General features: G+C 46.6%; 1 protein-coding gene across 1 annotated transcript in view; it reads left to right on the top strand.

Annotated features, from left to right (window-relative positions):
* Positions 1–19,093, top strand: part of LOC103777710 (inositol 1,4,5-trisphosphate receptor type 1-like) — a gene marked incomplete at its 5' end in the record, with an annotated part of 47,481 nt that overhangs the window by 18,184 nt on the left and 10,204 nt on the right. The window contains 7 exons of the mRNA XM_008945268.1: positions 2,922–3,097; positions 4,974–5,138; positions 6,756–6,951; positions 8,312–8,413; positions 10,074–10,213; positions 11,437–11,602; positions 12,151–12,311. Of these exons, the coding sequence (XP_008943516.1) occupies positions 2,922–3,097; positions 4,974–5,138; positions 6,756–6,951; positions 8,312–8,413; positions 10,074–10,213; positions 11,437–11,602; positions 12,151–12,311 (1,106 nt within the window). The remainder of the gene's footprint in view (positions 1–2,921; positions 3,098–4,973; positions 5,139–6,755; positions 6,952–8,311; positions 8,414–10,073; positions 10,214–11,436; positions 11,603–12,150; positions 12,312–19,093) is intronic.

A 19,093-nucleotide genomic window follows, 5' to 3' on the forward strand; every position in this document is an offset into this window, starting at 1 on the left:
AGCACTTCAGGAAGCCTCTGAGTGTTGGGGTTGGGTGAGTGAGGTGAACCTTGTGTTGGCAGGTGAGGTGGACGAGGGTGGAGTGACCTACCTCACGCCATGAGAAATGGATGGAGGATGCAGGACAAGAGCCCATCTGCCCCCTGTTCCTGTTGAGGTTGCTCTCAGGAGTGAGGAGGAGCATGCTAGCCATGTCCCCTGGCTTGGGGGCAACCTGCTGCTCCAGGTGCCTTGCCATCAGCTGGGCTTGTCACATCTAACAGTGCAGGTTAACAATGCAGTTCATGTGCCATTGCACAATCTTCCTGTAATAAGTCTCCTGGAAGTTGCTTTTGATCCAAGTGGTGGGTTTGGGTGACAGTGGGGGTTCTTAGAGCCAATCCAGTAAATACTCCCAGTGGAGTCCTGATGATGCTCATGATGATGTTAGATCATCCTCTCCCAAGAGATGCACCCCAGGGCAGGTTGAGGTGTGTAGTCATGTCAGCAAGAATCAGGACATTTGGATAAATATTCTTGTGAATGCCTCTGTTGTGTAAAGCCAATGTAAAGGAAATTTCTGGGTAGGAGCTTTTTCCACACCCATATCAACTAGAGTAAATAAGGACCCCAGCAGTAAAACTCCTCCTGGAGAGGGTGATTCATGGTGAAGCCTTCACTTCCCTTTCTTTGAGATTCATAATGCAACAGAGCCAGTGAAGATACTTATCTTTTGCTGTTGAACTTCCCTCTGCATCTTTCTCCTGTTGGTTGCCAAGGAGAGAACCCAAAGACAACACAGCTCAAGAAGAGCAGTGGTGTTTGATAGCAGCTTATGGTCACAGTGGGCATGCAGAACTCGAGTTTAGGGGTTCTGCATCCTGATAAGGTCTGTGAGAAGGTGTGGGATGGTTTAGACCAACATCTGCTTCTCCTGAGAGGAGAAACTCTGCACCATCAGGCTGTGGTTTTGGCTGCTGTACCTCTGTGTCACATTTTGTGACAGCAGACTGTGGGGCTACCTGGGTTAGAAGTCCAGATTTATGGCTGCTAGGAGGGCTGGGAAACAAGTTTGTTGAGGTTACAAGCTGCAAGACTAGTGGGGGAATCATTTGGCATTTTGAAGATGACCTACCCTACATATTTGAAATACTTTTTGTCGGGGAGCACTTTGATAAAATCTTTCTCTACTTCTTACAGTCCAAAGTGAAAAATAAATAGATGTTTGATTTATATTTAGCTTTTCTTAAAAAAAGACTCTTGAAAAGAGACCCTTTGGGGGAAGTTGTCAGTGCCTTGCATTGCCCAGACACGGTGAACTGAGCAGCTGATTAGCATCTGACTGTAGCAGGAGCTGTACAGCTTCTGACTTGAGGAGCAGAAACAGAACTGGATGCCTGGAATTCAGTGCTGGAATGGTGAGAATTCCAGAGTGGGGGAGAGCTTCCTACCAGTGACACGTTCCTGCTGCCCACTGCTGTGTAGTGGGCTGTGTGTGCTGCAGCAGGGCTCCCACGCTGGGCTGGGTGCAGACTGGGCTGTCAAGTGGCCACTAACTCAGTGAGCTTCACTTGCCACGGGCCAAGACTCTGCTCCCAGCCTGTCTCCATCACCAGGGAGCAGAGAGCAGCCCGTGCCCTGAGCCCCACTCTGCCCACGAGCATGTGCCCAGCCACAGAGGTGTCTGTCCTGGCAGCACTCTGGGGCCTGCCCAGGGTGGGTGAGAGGCTCAGGGCTGCAGGCACCTTCCCCAGGGGGCGTTTGCAGCCCTGCTGGGAACTGCTGCAGCTTCTGGAGCCAAATACACTCCTGTGCTGGGGCTGGCGTGGCAATGGCTGGGATGTTCAGACACCTGTGTTGTGCAGGCAGGATCCTTCAGGATCCTGCAGTTCCCACAGAGGTCCTAAATAAGCTTCTGCAGATGGTTTGTCTCTCTCCCCTCTGTGGGGTTTGTCCTGCCCACTCAGGTGGCTCTGGCTGGAGCTCAGCACCTCATGCTCTGGGCTGCTGGGGGATCCCCACTCCCTTCAGACAGCAGAAACATCTGCTCAACTGCACGCTTATTAAGTTTTAATTTCCATCTATCCTCTGCTGTCTTTATTAATCTACAGTGATTTGGAACAAAATTAAATGGCTGCTTGTGGTAGTCAGATGAGAGTAATGTTTCCTAAGCCTTCTGAGCCTGGGTGGGGGAAGGAAAAAGCCCTCGGTGAGTGTCTTGCCAATGAAACACAACAGTCCTCTGAGGAGGTGCTTGCAGAAGGGCTGCAGAGTGCTGTGAAATCTGGGGGGGTTTGCCTTTTTGTGTGTTGAGGAACCAGTTGCTTGAAGAAAAACTGTAGAGTTTGTCAGTTTTGAGGCAGAGATGTGTTTTATATTCTGCATAAACCTCGGGTAAATAGCACTTTTGGCTGAGAATTTTTTATGGCTCTTCCAGAGAAGTGTATTTTTAGAAACATGGGCTTGCTCTTATGTAATCAGCCAGTCTCACGGGACAGCCTAAATAGAACCAGAAATAGCAAGAGATGACAAAAACTGGTACAGAGTTTTTGACCAAAAACATAACAGGAGAATCTGCTGGGAAGCTGGACCTGGAGGAGTGTGTTGTCCATCTTCACCTCCCCATTCAGTGCCTCTAGAGAACCCATCAGCAAAATGCTTCTCCTCCTCAGCATTCAAGCTGTATGGGTAATGAGCACGAGAGTGAAGAATCCTAGAAGACTTGGGCTTATTATTTACATAATGCTTTAGTAACAAGTTTGTAATTAAAATCTGCTGAAGGCATCGGGCTCAGATGTTCCTCTTGGCGCTTGGAAATCGGCGGTGTCTGAACGTGAGGCTTGATGATGCCCCACCAAAGATAAGATAAAACAGTTATTTTGGCTTTGTTTGGCTCTACAAAGTCCTGAAATGGGGTTCGTTGTTCTTCCTCTCCACCCTAGGAACACTGGAGCCCCACTTGTCAGGCTTGCTGTGGACAGCCATGCTCATCTCCCTGGCCATCGTTATCGCGCTCCCGAAGCCCCACGGCATCCGAGCCTTAATCGCCTCCACAATATTGAGACTAATATTTTCAGTTGGTTTACAACCTACTTTATTTCTTCTGGGTGCATTCAACGTAAGTATCGAGTGGGCTTTGTTTGAAGTTTCTCTTGTATCTTACGTAAGGGTTTGTTACCTGCTTGTGAAGATGTCAGGCAAAATAGCCTGGGATGTTGTGGTGGAGCTGGTGGGAGGAGTAATTCCCCCGTTGGACTGTTAGTAGCAGAAGTGCTTTGCTGCTGTTCATTTAATCCTGGTTCCCCAGGCTGGAGAGCTCTAAGGTTTCACTCAGTTTTGCCACAGTCTAGAAACAGCTCCCACCCCAGCCAGAAATGCAAGGAAGCCTGTGTGACCGTGGAGCACACAGTTACTCGCTCGAGCCCATCTCCTGCTCAGTGACTACACTACGGTGCTTTTGGGGTTGTGTAAGACTCACTAAACAATGCATTTCCCAAATGTCTGTCTGCAGTCTACCTGCCAGCCAAAAACTGACACTAAGCAGTTTTGCTGCAGTCATGTGTGGCCTGAGCATGCAAAGCTGAGCCACCAGAGAACTCAATTAACGCTCAAACCCGGATACTTGTGGTCTCTTGTGGCCAGAAGGGTTTCTCTCTGAGTCAGCAGGAGCTGTGCAAAGATGCATCTTCACTGAGGCTTTGCCTGCATTGCGAAGTGCTCGGCTTACAAATGCCTCATGGACCTGGGGGCACTGGTCAGTAGCCAGCTGAATACGAGCCAGTGCTGTGCCCAGGTGGCCAAGAAGGCCAACAGCTTCCTGGCTTTCATCAGCACTGGTGTGACCAGCAGGACTGGGGCAGAGGTCATCCCCCTGTACTCTGCACTGGAGAGGCTGCCCTTCAATTAGTGGGTTCAGTTTTGGGCCCCTCACTCCAAGAAGGACCTTGATTGAGGGGCAACAAAGGAGGGGTCTAGAGCCCAAGTGTGGTGAGGAGCAGCTGAGGGACCTGAATGAAGGAGGCTCAGGGGAGACCTTGCTCTCTACATCTCTCTGAAAGGTGGTTGGAGCCAGGTGGGGGTCAGGCTCTGCTCCCAAGGAACAACTGGGAGGACAACAGGAAACGGCCTCAAGTTGCTCCAGGGCAGTTTTAGGTTGGATCTGAGGAACAATTTCCTCCCTGCAGGGGTTGCCCAGGGCAGTGGTCGAGTCCCCACCCCTGGAGGGGCTTCCAAGCTGTGGAGATGTGGGGTGAGGGACACGGGGCAGTGGGGACCTGGCAGTGCTGGGGGAATGGTTGGACTGGATGATCTTGAAGGTCTCTTCCAACCAAAACAATCCTGTGATTCTATGATTTAAAAGCACTCCTTGTCTTCAAAATATGTCACTGGGTGCCCTGCACTGCAGAGTCAGAGCTGCACTGTGAGAGTGGTGCTGGTTGTTATTGGTAATTATTGGTAATTGCAGCATTTTGTGGGTTCCAGGGGAGTCAGAGGCAGCTTTCCTTCTGGGGTTGACGTCTGGTGCCTCACAGGAGGATTACTGGGTGCAGTTGCTGAGGGCATCTGGAGCACTTGCTTATTAGCAAGCCATGATGGGTGTTCTGGTGTTGGGCTGCTGCAAGCTAGAGAGTTCTTTGGCTGCAGAAAGTGGCGTGCTTAGGAGAGGGGTTGGGCTTTTTGGTAACACTTCTCTCTCACACCAGGGAGTGGTTTTACTTCTCCAAATCTTAGTCTTGATGCCCTTTGAGAACAAGCTGGAGACAGGAGTCAGTGCTCGTGTTTTATTAGACATGTGCAGTTCCAGTTTTGGCTCGTTGTCTCAGCTATGCAGAAAACAGCAGAGAGCAGGTTTGGAGAGACATGTAAAACTCTGCCATGGAACAGAGAATTCAGTTTGATACTGCAGGGAGCCTGGTTATCTCCAGCTTTGAAAAATGCCCTTTTCATCCAGAAAGCCACGTGTTGTAACTAATTTATGGTTAATCCTTCCGTAGGTTTGTAATAAAATAATTTTTCTGATGAGCTTTGTGGGTAACTGTGGAACCTTCACTAGAGGATACAAGGCGATGATCATGGACGTGGAGTTTCTGTACCACCTGCTGTACCTTCTGATCTGTGCTCTGGGGCTCTTCGTACATGAGTTCTTCTACAGTTTGTTGGTAGGTGTTCACTCTGTCTGTTTGTCAAGTCCCATCTCGAGTGTATCTAGAGGTCATGCACTGCTTGCTTTCTGTTTCACTGCTGGGAAGCCCTTGGACAGGCACCAGTAAGAGCTGTACACTGGAGATGAGGCTTGGGAGAAGTTATGGTGGGAGACTACAGGACTCCTGCCACATCCCCTCTTCCTTATTTGCTCAGACAAGCAGAGACTATTTTGTTCTTCTCAAGTTTATTATACCAGATGTCTTTAAATTTAGTTAAAATTGCTCATTACAGTAAATGTGCATGCAGTTAGAATGAAGGTTTTTACCATTTTCCCATGTATGTTAGTCCTCAGACTTCTAAATCTGAGGTTTGCTAGGTTAATGTACTGGTTGTGACCCTGCTCTAACATCCAAGAGAATAAAACAATTTAAAATGTCATGACTCTGACATCAATATCTAGTGAAGGTTTAAGCTGTGTTAAGGTCATATAAGCCCTTACAAGAGGGGGAAAAAAGTTACAGAAAACTCAAGCTGTGGCAGTGTTAGCTGGACAGCAGGCACTCTTCTGGAGTTACCATGCTGTGGGGAAGAGGCACACTGTCTGCAGGTGGTTTACTCTGTTATTGGCACTGACATAGCATCCAGGCTCTTGGAGCAGTTGGGTAACTGGAGGATCTCCTGAGCTGGACTCCAGACCTCACAGGACTGACAGGGGTGCCTGGCATACGTGGGTTTTGTGTTTGGGGTGGAATTCATCTTGCACAGCACATGGCTTCTAAGAGCAAGCACTGAAGGAGTGTATCTAGTGTTGGTGGAGAAGATGTGTCACTTTTAAAGGAAACTTTAAATCCCATTGAGAACACTCTATTTTTGTCCCTTTGTTTGATGCTCATTATATCCTCTGGTACCTGAATTGTTTTCTGTGCTCGTGTAGGTCCAATTTAACAAATGCCTCTTCTCTCACTGCCAACCAGCACAGCCAGCAACCTGCCTGGGCTGTGCTGGTGAACTGTCCCAGACCCAGAGGAGTGAGAAATGAAGGAAAAATCTGTAAGGAAATTTAAACAAAGAATTTGGAGGGAAAAAAAAAAATATTGCTCATTTATTAATGTGTGTAGTAAACTAAGAGTGAAGGGAGATAGTTGTGTTTTGAAATGAGCTGTTTTGAGGTGGTTGTGGGGCAGGTAGTAGTAGTATAAAGGTGACAGCACGTGTCAACAGTTTTGTTTCAAGCACGAGCTGTGGCCCTCACAGCAGGGACATCTTCCCAAGCTGCTGCTCAGGCCTGGAGTCCGTGAAGTGGAGAGGAAGAGGAGGGTACAGCTGCCTCCAGTCCTGTTTCAAAGTGCGTGGCTCAAGACAGCTGCAGTGGGGGTGAGGGACCCTATCTTCCTCACCTCCTGCTAGATTTTTCTTCACTACTATGTTTGATTTCAGATAACTATAAAAGGCAAAAAGTGCTTTACATGCTCTTTACAACACCAGATAGATGTCGTTACCATGCTGCTCCGTGTTATGGCTTAGATGACCTTTAAAGGTCACTCCCCTCCCAAAACAAGGTGCAGCATGGCACCAGTGGTGCTGGCAGTACCCGTGGGCAGCAGCCTTTGCTCTTGTGTGTTGTCCCCCAGCTCTTTGACCTGGTGTACCGGGAGGAGACCTTGCTGAACGTCATCAAGAGCGTCACCCGCAACGGGCGCTCCATCATCCTCACCGCCGTGCTCGCCCTCATCCTGGTCTACCTGTTCTCCATAGTGGGCTACCTCTTCTTCAAAGATGACTTCATCCTGGAAGTGGACAAGCTCCCCAACGAAACGTTACTGCCAGGTTGGTGCCAGAGACTCGTTTCCATGGGGAAGAACATCGTGGGCATTTGTTCCCCAGGGTCTGCGGCGTGTCTTCTGCCTTTGGCAATCCTGCTGATTGCCTCAGCAGCTTGACAATTTCTTTTTCACAAAGGATACTGTTTAAACAGAAAATAAAATATAAAACTAATCAAGCTGATTGGGACAAAGGAGTGCCAGGGTGTTTTTACAATGTTGCAATCTGCTGCGGCACAAAGAGGGATGGGGAGGAGAACCCCTGGAGATAGCACTTGGGCTTTTCTGCACATGGCTGAGATTTCTCCCCTCACTGTTGGCTACAACAGTTGAGAGTATCTAATTCTGCTACACCTACTCCCTCAGTTTAATTACAAGCAGACTTTAGGCCATGGTGGAGAAGGCTCTGCAGTGGGAGAATTCACTTCTGCCTCGGGTTGCCAGGTCTCAAGTGCTTATATTGGCTTTCAGTGGTGGGGTTTAGTTTCAGCCTAGCAAAAATTAATATTTCATCTGAACTAAGAGGCTAATTATAAATGAAGGGCATCAAAAAGATGCTCCTGTGAAGCAAAGGTTTATCTCTCTAATTCTAGTCTGCTCATAGTTGTAGAGACTGTATTAACCTCCCTCAAATACTTGCTCCATTAAATCTCTGTAGCAGACTTCTCTGTGCTGACCTTAGATTGCTTATTTTTAAGTTGCAAATTGGGTTTCTTTTTCCAACCTGCAGCATCTAACTTAGACTCACAAAGTCAGCAGGTGGGAAACACAGAAATTAAATTTGTTAGAGGAGTGGTTTGGGGTTTGTCTTGTTCTGTTGTGTCTTTGTTTTTTTTCCTCTGACACTCAAGCTATTCAGACAAGTATTATTTGACATTCCCACTGTTCTTTCTAATTTACTGCCAACCCTGTGAGGGACCCAAACCCTCCTGATGCTGTTATTTCACGTTTCCATGCAGATGGAGGAATGCCAAAGACATATTGCTGTGTGGCAGTAGGCTTGCTTTGATACTTGTAAGGCAGTCAAAGGCAAGTTTTCAAGGCACCCTCAAAATTCACTGTGTAGTAGAACATAGTAATTTTGGAACCGTTTCCGTTGCTCTCTGAACTTTGGAGCTGATGGAAAAGAAATGCACAATTTTGGTCTTTAATTCATAGAAGAATTTGGGGATTCTTGGAATTTAAAATAGTTGAATGTATAAACTGGAGAGTACTGTGCCTTTCTGAACTCTAGGATAATATATTATTCTAAATCTGCCTAGTCATTGCACACTGACTGTGGGGGGTACCTTAACATCTGAGAAGTGATCTGGCAAAATGTACAAAATGTTGAAGTATTCCTTTGATTCATCACCTTCTGTCTGTAGATCGCACAGAACCAGGTGAGACCATGACTGGGGAGTTTCTCTATTCAGATGTATGCAAAGCAGGGAGCAGTGAAAACTGTTCTTCAATCATCCCTTCAGACCGTGAGTACCTGCTGCTGAATTCCTAACTCACACCCTGAGTTTTCACACTTTTACCTTGTTAAGTACCTTAAATTTAAAAAAAAATAATAATTTCTTAATAAATCTCCTCTAATCAATTGGGGAGCAAAGCTATAATGGGAAGTAGGATTAATTTAGGCCAATAGTATAAATAACAGTTGTTACATGACATGATTAAACTAAAGAGACTTAAACTAAATGATACATTGATAAAAACAGTCACTCTTCCATTTTCTGCCTTATCAGCTTGAGAAGGAAGTGATGCAGTTCACCTCTGTGCAAAGTTTATTATTTTAAAACATTAGGCTGTTAAATGTGATCTCAGAGGATAATACCCTGTGAAATATGGAGCAGAACATCATTTATTGTCAGCGTTCTTCTGTCTAGCTGAGGAAACTCTTTTTAATATCATAGCAGGAAGTACTCAATGGATTAAGTAGACAGGGTGGGTTTGGGGGGTTTTGAGCTCAAAAAAGTGCATGTGAGATATTACTTGTAGCATAATCGCCAGCCTCAGATTGGATATTGAAATATTTCACTTTTATTTTCAAGAAAATGTAATTTACTTCTCAGAGATTTATGGTGCTGGCTGTGAGAGCCAGACAGAACCTATCACTATTTCTCTTAGAAGCAGAGCTCTTAGATGGTCAAATGTTTTAAAGGTCAATAATGGCCACGAGCCCATGCTCGTGAGAGGAGGTGGCTCTGTTTTGCTCAAGTGTCCTCTTTGATAAGCTAAGATTCAACATTGATACAAGAACAGCTGCTTTATTCAGCTCCAGGAGTGTGCTGCTTTCTCCTCATACACCCTTGCTGCAGGAAGGGAAACTCCAGAGACAGGTTTAAATCATATTTATCAAGCTGATATCAGCGTCTTATATGTTCAGGGACATTAATGATGCCCAAATCTTTGACCATTTCTCTGCCATCATGGGTTTTGGCTATTTCTGGATTGCACAGGGATATTTGGGCTTCTCTAAGGCTGTCTGTGGGAAGGTGGGATCTGCTCATGAGTGGTTTTTATGATGAAGTGAAAGTCATGAGACTTTTAATGGGTACAAGGAGAGTACATGAGATTAGGTAATTAATTCTAGCAGCTCTGCAGTTGAAACAGTGAAGTTGGAGGCTTCAGCCAAATGGAAGAGAGGGTCAAAAAAAGTGTGCTATTTTTTTTTTTTAGCAAAACACTGTTTCCATAAGCAGTGATATTTTAGCCATTTGAAAAATACAAGTTGGAGTTGCCATTTTGAGTGCAGCCCAAAGGCTGTGCAATCTGTCAGGCACCAAGGGAGAGTGTAAGAGGCAACACTTTGTCCTCTGAGCTGTCAAAAAGCTATGATTCTGTATAAACAGGCATCTGGTGATCTGAGCTATGCATGCTAACAGAAATGGAAAGAGATATTCAACCAAGTCAGAGACAGCAGTTCAAGCCCAAAAGAAAACTCTGCTGGTGGGGAGATGGGGGCAGAGAGCTGCTCTGGTGCTCGGCTCTTTGCAAGAGCTCAAGAGGTTTGCAACACTGGCTGGAAATGGGACAGTTTTTGCAAAGGGGAGAGAGAGCATCACCAGCAAAGAAGGGGGAGAATTGTTTAAAAGTGATCTTCTTGCCTTTGAAACGTGTCTTTGCTTGCTGTGTTAACAGAAGTGATTGCTGAAGAAATGGAGGAAGAGAATAAAGAGCATACGTGCGAGACGTTGCTGATGTGCATTGTTACTGTACTGAGTCACGGGCTCCGGAGTGGGGGTGGAGTAGGTGATGTGCTCAGGAAACCATCCAAGGAGGTAAATTATCACTGGATGGGGGTGGAAGAGTGATAACCATGTAGGGCTGGGGATCTGGTTCTGCTGGGGAAAACGTGTATACGCTCCCGTTGAAGAGATGTGGGAGCATCGCAACTGAAGGGACCACACTGTGTAACACAGTGAGATCTCTGCAGAATCAGGTCAAATAGGCTTCTACCTATCCTTATTTTAGGGCCTTCTGAGCTTGAGGGTTGTCTAGAATGGGGCCTGAAGGAACAGAAATGGGGTAGCCAACAGTCTGTGCTGTGGGAGTTCAGGGTCTGAAGAAACGAGATCAGTACGAGCTAGTGAATGAGCAACATGAGGGAGCAGAAGGAAAGTACACTGGTAGCTGATATCATGCCAGTGGGATGAGCTTCTGTGGGGAGCATCACTAGGGAAAGGGCAGATGTGTGAAGTGGGGAATGGATGAGAAGACAGGGATCAAGAGGGCTTGGAGCTGGGACTGTGGGAAGGAAGGATGGATGTTGCTTGGAGCTGTCGTCACCCAGCGATGGCCAGTCAGAGCAGCAGGTATTGCCCATGTCCTCCCTCTGTTCATTTCCCAAAACCAGCTTAAGCCCAAAGAAGCAGTCTTGGTCAGAGTGAATGTTCTCCTGGTTTGTCTGCAATTTCAAAGTGTTTTCTAATATTTAGCCTTATTTTCAGTTTATGAGTTAAATAGTTCTTCAGGAAAGTTGGACACCCAGCTGGCAGGATGATTCTGAAAGTGGGGTTAGGTGTTGGGGCATTCAGACCTGCAATAAGCCTGGAACGGGTACTGGGATGTCCAACTTAGTGTCCACATACAAGGTTGTTAGCAGAAATTAAATGAATACTGTCAAATTCCAAAAAAAAGACTTTGTGGTCAACACTGGTACGTCATTTCCATCTAAGCAGATTAAGGTTAAGGTAATTTGGATGGATTTGCAGGGTGAGGAGAGAACAAGTTTCAGTGTGTGTGAGAGAGAAGAGGGCAGATTTGGACACAGTAAGCAGAAAGAGCATGCTGGTAGCTGACTAATTTGGCTTTTCTTTCAGTTATCTCACATATTAGTTTCACTTAATGTCTTGAGTTGTAAGTTATCACTGGAGAGCATCAGAAATGGAGGCTCTGAAGGGAGGGGTTGTGGGGCAGCAGACAATTGCTGAAGTGAGAAAGGCACTGCAAGGGCTTGATGTGCATCTATTTGGATTGTTAATTATGAATATGTATCTTGCAGGAACCTCTCTTTGCTGCTAGAGTGATATACGATCTGTTATTCTTCTTCATGGTCATCATTATTGTCCTTAACCTGATTTTTGGTGTGATCATTGACACGTTTGCTGATTTAAGGAGTGAAAAGCAGAAGAAAGAAGAAATTTTAAAAACTACTTGCTTTATTTGTGGTAAGTGTAGAAACACACTTAAGAAGAAGGGCTCAGTCAGAGGGAGCTGCAGACTCGCAGAGAACAGGAGTCTTGAGTTACTGGCTGTTCCTACCTTGCATTCCTCAGCTAGTTGATATTCTTGGGTACCACGTGCCCAGGAGCTTGGCAGGAAGAAGTGATTGGGGAATGTATGCCCAGTATGCAGGCTTTCCTCAAATCTTCAGTTCCTGTTTCTCCTGTGCTTCAACTAATAATTTCCTACTGGAATGGGGGAGTTTTTGGTAGTCATTTATTTCCAAGCAAGCTGATTGCATACAAGGTAGCTACCTTTTTATAACCCAAAGTTTTCTGTTCTGTGTAATAAGTGTGAGCAGAGCTTGTAATGTCTTCTTTCCTCTCTTCACTGCATTGTGGGCATTTATTAGAAAGCTCATCCCTGTTACTCAGTGTTGATTTAAGGATGATTGTGGCTGTTCAGTTGTGAGGCAGACTGTAGGAACAAGTTTTGGTCTTGGAACTTACTTTCTTTGTACCAGTTTGCAAATACTTCTGTGTCACTCTTGTAGGTTTGGAAAGAGATAAGTTTGATAACAAGACAGTCACGTTTGAAGAGCACATTAAAGAAGAGCACAACATGTGGCATTATTTGTGCTTTATTGTCTTGGTGAAAGTAAAAGACTCAACAGAATATACAGGACCAGAAAGTTACGTGGCAGAAATGATCAAGGTGAGTTTGGAGTTTTGCTGTTTTTTTTTTTTCCAAGATTGGACCAGTCTCCTGGCATATTTGGTAAATATAGTACTCTATATTTTATTTATTTTGTAAACAAAGACTTGGACTAGGGCTTTTTTTGACAATAATAGGCTTAACCCAATGCCCTTCCTTTTAGAAGCACCTTCTAAAGGTAATATACTTAGGATTTACTTGGCAAGGTAACTCGGTGGAAGCCTCAGTGTTGATGGGTGCAGGCAGGGGCACTGCTGGGGGCCCTAACAAACAACAGTAACAAATACAAATATCTTAAGCTGACTTGTAGGATTTGCTGTCATACAATTTTATCTTATTATCATAAAAAACTGAAATTAATAGCTGTTCAATTGTGCGGCCTTCTAATGAGAGAATTAAAAGCCTCACCTCTGCCAAGCTGCAGGTTCAGAGCTCCTGGAAGGAGATCTGAAACCCCAATTATTAATTGTGTGTCTTCTGTCTGCTTAGCAAAAGCTGTTTCTCTTTCTAACACTTCAATTAGTTGTTTCTTTATTTGCCTTCAGAGGAACAGATAGCAGAGATACTTGTCTTATTTGTCTGCAGCTTTTTTGCTGCTGAAGTACAACCTACCTTGAAATGGGCAATTTGTCACGGCCAGGTCAGCATGTAAATCCCACCAAGATCTCTTAGAGGTTAAACTTGTTACTTTGGGGTCACTACAGTGTATGTCCTAGTTCTGGATTTCTGCCTCTGTAATGAGGGCTTAAAGAAATCTTGTGAGCAGTCACCTGACAGAGGATTAGTGTGGTGTGATAACTAAGTACATCACTGCTGCTTTCTAGTCAGACTGATTATGTTGCTCCCTGTATTTATTCCCAGCATCACACTGAGGGGAAGCATTCTACTCTTCAAAATATTTCTGCTTGTAAAAGATGATTCTGGGTTGTGTTAAAAGTAGCAGGGCTTTTCTTTAAAAAAAAAAATCTTCAATTAAGGAACGATTTATTAGCAAATTATTTCAGATGAACAGCTCAAATTAGATAAGGAGCAAAAGACTAGTCGTGGAATATGCCTGCAATAGAAGTCCTCTGGTTTTTGCATTTATCAGAGCTCCCATTCATACAAGTGTCAGCAATGACTAATTACTATGTGTTGAATGGGAAAGCACATAAATTATGCATAGAGCAAGTGTCTCAGGCGGCTGCAGTTTTATAGAGCTCTAGGTAGAGGTTTGGAGTGGATCTTGTAGTTGGTGGCATTTTGCCTCTCACGAGCCAGGTTTAAGCACAGAACTGGGAGCAGGGTCTCCCTGCAGGGCTGTTGAAAGCCTGGTGTGGCTGCACGGGCTGGGGAACAGGGGGTGAATTCCCTGTGCACAGCAGCAGCCTGGCAGGAGCCAGCCCAGGCGTGAGCAGGGCAGCTGGGGCTGCGCCCGCCCCGACACCGCTTCCCAGCAGCAATTTGCAGTCAATGGATTCCCTGGAACTGCCCTGGCAAAGCCTGCTCTGAAATGAGAAGTGATTTCTTTCCATCGTCCTTGAGCATGAGAACCATTCTTTCCTGCCCTAGGACTACCCAGTGTGAGACATGATGAATGGTTCTCTACCAGACATGTTTTAAATACCTGTAAGAGTCAGAAATCCCATTTATCTGCCTAAGATGTATCTAGAAGTAACTTAAGGCATGGTTCAGCTTTTACTCAGGCTTCATCCCATGAATCTATAAGGACAGGCAAAACCCTTCAGTGTGCCAGTGGTTCCAGAGGTGGAGTTTCACCCGTTGGAGGTGATGGTTTATTTTCTACTGCCACAGGGGGCAAATGGGAACCTGCGGTTGCTTAATGTCTGCAGCTAGCAGAGTCCCCTGGAAATCCTCCTGCTGTCATGGTTAGATGTGAAAGGGATTTTCTCCCCACGTTTTCAGACTGAAGGTGGCACTGTAACATCTTTGATAATGGCAGAGATGGGGCATGGCTCTTCCATGGGCTGTTTGGTGGTACCATTGTTCAGCTGCAGTTTATACCCATTTTTAGGAGCTGAGGGTAGGAAGCATCATGTGCTTCAGCTCTTACTGTGATGACAGAGTACACCTCAAATACACTTCACCTTTGCCCTGACTTCCAGCAGAGTATCTTTTTTAGATTTCTGCCTTTTGGCAACAGTGGGGAAAAAAAAAACCAATTTTTTTAATTGCCTCTGCTGTTTAGTATTTGTGGGTTGTTCCAGCACCAGAGAACATCAAAAAAAAAAACACAGACCCTAAACACAAACCCACAAACAAATTTAGGACACTAAAATTATATTTACCATCAGCTTGTGAGTTGCATCCAGTGCTGTTTGTAGAGTGCTTTAAAGATATTTTAAGCACTGTGGTATCAAAAGAATCCTGGACAATTTCACTTACGCCAGTTAGTGAATATTCAGAAGCTTTAAGAGTGATCTTGAATTCTGATGTTTTCTTTTCTAAAAATAATGTGTGTGAAAGGCAATTTTGAGGCTATCCACTCTGCTGGGTATGGCAGAGCTGAATCTTCCTCATAGAATTCATCTTGTAGCCTGCAGGAATCTGACCCGGCATAAAAAGAAATTGTAGCCTTGAAAAATCAATGATTAACTGCAGTTCTTTAGTGAGTTTTGTATTTCTTCCTAGACAGATGCTCATCAAGTTAAAATCCAGTGTGCAGAAAGAAGTCACCAGCTAAACTTGGAAACCAAGTTTAAGGTTTATAGAAGTATTTTGAACACTAGTAATGATAAAAATAATAATTAAAAAAAACAGTGATCTGACAAACCAGAATCTAACATCCTGTACTGGCAGTCCTGATTTCTAACTAACTTCCACAACGTTTTCCTGACAGAAATAGGGGTCTGTTGGTGCCTGTGGTCTCAGGCTGTTTGTGTTGGGTGGAGCCTGGTGTGCTGGGTGTGTGGGAAGCCAGGCTGCAGTGGTCCTGTAGCTACACGTCCAGGCTTCTGATAGGAGCCTGGAATTCATCAACAGCTCTTCCCCCTATAAATAGGGATAATATTGACTTTCAGCTGTAGGGTGAGCATGTGCCTGCTGTGATAGATGATGTAAAACTTGGGAGAACTTGAGAATCTTTGCTGGGAATCTCTGGAGGACTGCACGGGGGGAGGAAATGGGGCTGCTGGTTCTGTTTGATGGAGAAGCTGAGCTTGTGTACACGCCCCAGGAGCTGCTGTGGTGACTCATCCACTGTCCTGAAGTCCTCACCAGCGCAGGGTGATAACCTCATGGATTTCAGGGGATGGCAAACAGAAGCTTGGCATGAAGCAGCTCCCCTTTGAAATGCATTCTTGAGCCACCCCTTAATATCTGTTTAATGGCACAGACTGTAGGATAGGATTTGAGAAAACATCTAGTGGTAATGGAGATGGTCTTTAATTCTTGGTGTTTATAAAGCCCTTCTGATGACCTGACTTCTGGCTGACTAAATTGCTGCAGATGTGCACTTAAGATAGGGAGGCTTCAGGATGGATCAATGGCTTTGGAAAGTGTTTATCTGGGAAGTATGCTAATGGTGCTGCCGAGCTGGTAGTCCAGTGCCTCCTGTTGTTTCCCAGGAACAAAGGCACACGGTTCAGCTGCTGTGTGGCTTTGTAGTCACCAGGGAAGATCAGGTGATGTCTGAATAATACCGAGTGTGTAGGAGGTGGGGGGATCCACTTATGGTGTTGGCCAGACATTGACATCCACGCCCAAATGACTAATGTGAACTCAGTGCAACTCCCTGCAGATTAGTTCATTCAAATGTCTTATCTCCCCATCCTGCCCTGAGAATTTCTTCTTGAGCTTTCTGCCTTCGGCCGCGGTTGCTGCGGCAGCCTCCCTAGCAGCAGCCCCACAGCACAGCTGGCACTGGAGTCTTGGCAGGGCTCTCCTGCAAACAGCTGCTTGCAGGCATTTAGAATATGCAGAGGTCCTCCTGTGCAGCTCGCTGCATGGCAAACCACACGCACACTGGGGGCTGGGGTGAGTTGCTGCCCGTGCAGCTGCGGCGTGCCGGCCCTGGCACCGGCAAATATTTGCATACCCCGGCGTGGGGATTTGCATCTGCACCCTCCCAGCAAGGTTTGATCAGTGTGGGGAAGAGCTGCGTGGCTGCAATTTTATGCATACTAAACACTAAAGAATCATAGAGATCTTAAAGGTCTTTTCCAACCTAAATTACTCTAACTGTTCACCCAGCACTGCCGGGTCACCCCTGAACCATGTCACTAAACGTCACATCTACACGTCTTTTAAATACCTCCAGAGGTACAAATATCTTGTTTGGAAAAATTTTGAGCATAAAGCTTCCTAACTAGCTCTTGCACTTTCCACTGATTTCTCATCTATTGTTGCACCAAGCAGGATAAATGTCATTAACCTGTTCTGCAGAAGCAAGGTAGAGAGGTGTGAGGCATTGCCCAAGCTCACGTGTCCATCTGGGGAGTGCTGAGTCCTGAACCTGAGGCGACTGGTTTGTGAAAAGATGAACTATTTATAAATAGGAGTGATGGTGCAGATATCCATAGAGGAATTTGGGATGGAAATGAAGGCTAAAAGATTGCCTTGTGTGCCCTAAGTAACCTCTTTGTACAAAACCAGGAGATTTAAATCTACTGTTGGGCTTTTTTCTTTTTGCCTTGAGCTGTGTGCTGTGCCATCGTTGCAGAGTATGAGTACTGCTCTGAGTGTCCAGTGCAACCTGTAACTAATGCCCAGACGTAGCCTCCTAGGAGAAAAAGGCAAAGTTTCATTAGTTCCAGGCCCTTAAAATCACATCCTTCCAGAAGTGCAAGTTGGACTTGAAACCTCTCCTATGGAGTTGAAGAGCCAGGCACGGTGGCTGCTGTGCTCTGAAGCTCAGCAGAAGTGTGTGATTCACAGCCTGCACGAGGCTCCCGTGATGGTGGCTTTGGAAGGTCACTGTGTCTCCAGGCCCTGCACTGAATGTCATTTGCTTGGTGGTGGCCAGGACTGCACTTGAACTGCAGCACCTGTAGGAATAACAAGCAACAGGACACGATGCTTCAAACCCAAAGCTTTTCAAAAGGAGTTTGTTTCCAGCACTGATAAAACGTGTATACAGCCGAAGTTACTGTCTGAGGAAGTGTTAGAAACTTGGTTATGTTTGTGTTTAATTTGTACTTGGAAAGCCTGTACTGTGGGGCAAAACTGAACAGAAAAGATTGGTCATATCAGTACTTACTAAACAATTGCAGACACCACGGAGAGCAGCCCATACAAATAACTCGTCTGCAGTTTCTGGGCTATAGATGAGGGAACTGGGGTTTCAGGGCTCCTGCTCACGATGATGCTGGGTGCAAGCTTGGAGAGGAGGGTTGAGGAGGTCAGGGTCTGAACTGGGGCTGGTAGTGCTTAATTTGGTGCTATCTTCCCAACAAGCTGCATCTTGAGATGCCTTACCAGAGTTAGCCAATATAATTACAAGGTTAAACAATAAGTAATAGCAGAGGCACGGAGGAGCCAAGAGGTGTGTTTGGCAGAAGGCCCTTGGCTGCTGGAAACACTGTGTCATAGGCATGGGTCCCGAGCTTTGCATTTAGATAGCAAAGCAGCTTGTCCCACCCTTGAAATGGGCGTTAAGGTGCAAACCAGAAGCTTCATGGGGAGAAATGGTCGGTCAGCCTCATCTTCCCCACGCAGCATTAGCTCACTCTCCTCTCTGGAGGTGTGCAAGCCAGCGTGCCCTGCAGAAAAAGAACCTCCTGGGGCTGGTGTTAACCTCCCACGGCCAGGCTGGCCATCAGCTGTCACGCTGGCATATCGATATCAAGAACATCAAGCTAGCATCCCTGCTGATGAGTGAAAGGTCTCGCTTTGGCTGGGTTTGTGGGTGAAAACAGAAGCAAAAGCTGCAGCCCAGTTCTGGGTAATGGTTTGTGTCATGTTTTGGGGTGCGGGTGGGTCCCCAAGCCGCTTGCAAGGTGGGCACCGTGTCCTCCGGCCGGGGCAGTGCCTGGGAGGCAGGGGAGGGTTTCCAGCTGGAAACCATGGAGGGTGACACGCCGAGGACAAGAAACCGCTTGGTCTGCAACACCAGCTGGGACAGAAAATCCCCGTGGGGCCGTGTGTGCCCAGGAGGTGGCCCGGGGCCGGGGCGAGGTGGCCGCTCCGTGAGTCACCGCTGCCGCCTCCAGGCCCTGACCCGGTGCCAGGGGCCTGCCGGATGCGTTGTGCAAGAGGAGGTGGGTGACTGCAGCGTGGCCACCAGCAGCCCTTTGCTCAGCTCCTGCACGTTGAATTGTTCAGCCCTGCCCAGCTGATCCACGGTGCAACGCGTCCTGCTCAAAACATCGACCCGAAACAGCCAGAGCAGGGAGCTGCAGGGGGGTGGCACTGTCCTCTCTGCGAGAGCAAGGAGATGCCCTGCAGGGGTTGCCACGGGGCCGTCCACCTCGGCCACGTCCAGCGGGGTGCTGCTGGGTGTGGGGTAACCTCACTGCTGGCAGACAGGGCGCTGGGCTCGGGTGAGTCACCCGCAGCAGAGCTGTCACGGGGAGCTGCAGGCAGCAGCGTTTCACGGGGGGTCACGGGCATCTCTGACCTCTGGAAACGGTGCCTGTCTTCCAGGGTCCCTGCTTTGCGCCACTCTAAAAGCCACGTAGGTGTTTAATCTGTGGCAACAGTGAAAAAGGAGATTGGTTGGTTTTTTTTTTTCTTTAACCATTAACCTTATAGCATCAGCCTCGTGCTTAAAGACATGGTGCATGTGAGGCTTGAAAAATACTCCTGGTGTTGAGGGGGGCCACCACTGAGTGCTGTTTCTCCTG

This window comes from Merops nubicus, unplaced genomic scaffold (assembly GCF_000691845.1).
Source record: "Merops nubicus isolate BGI_N331 unplaced genomic scaffold, ASM69184v1 scaffold22148, whole genome shotgun sequence".
Lineage (NCBI taxonomy): Eukaryota > Metazoa > Chordata > Aves > Coraciiformes > Meropidae > Merops > Merops nubicus.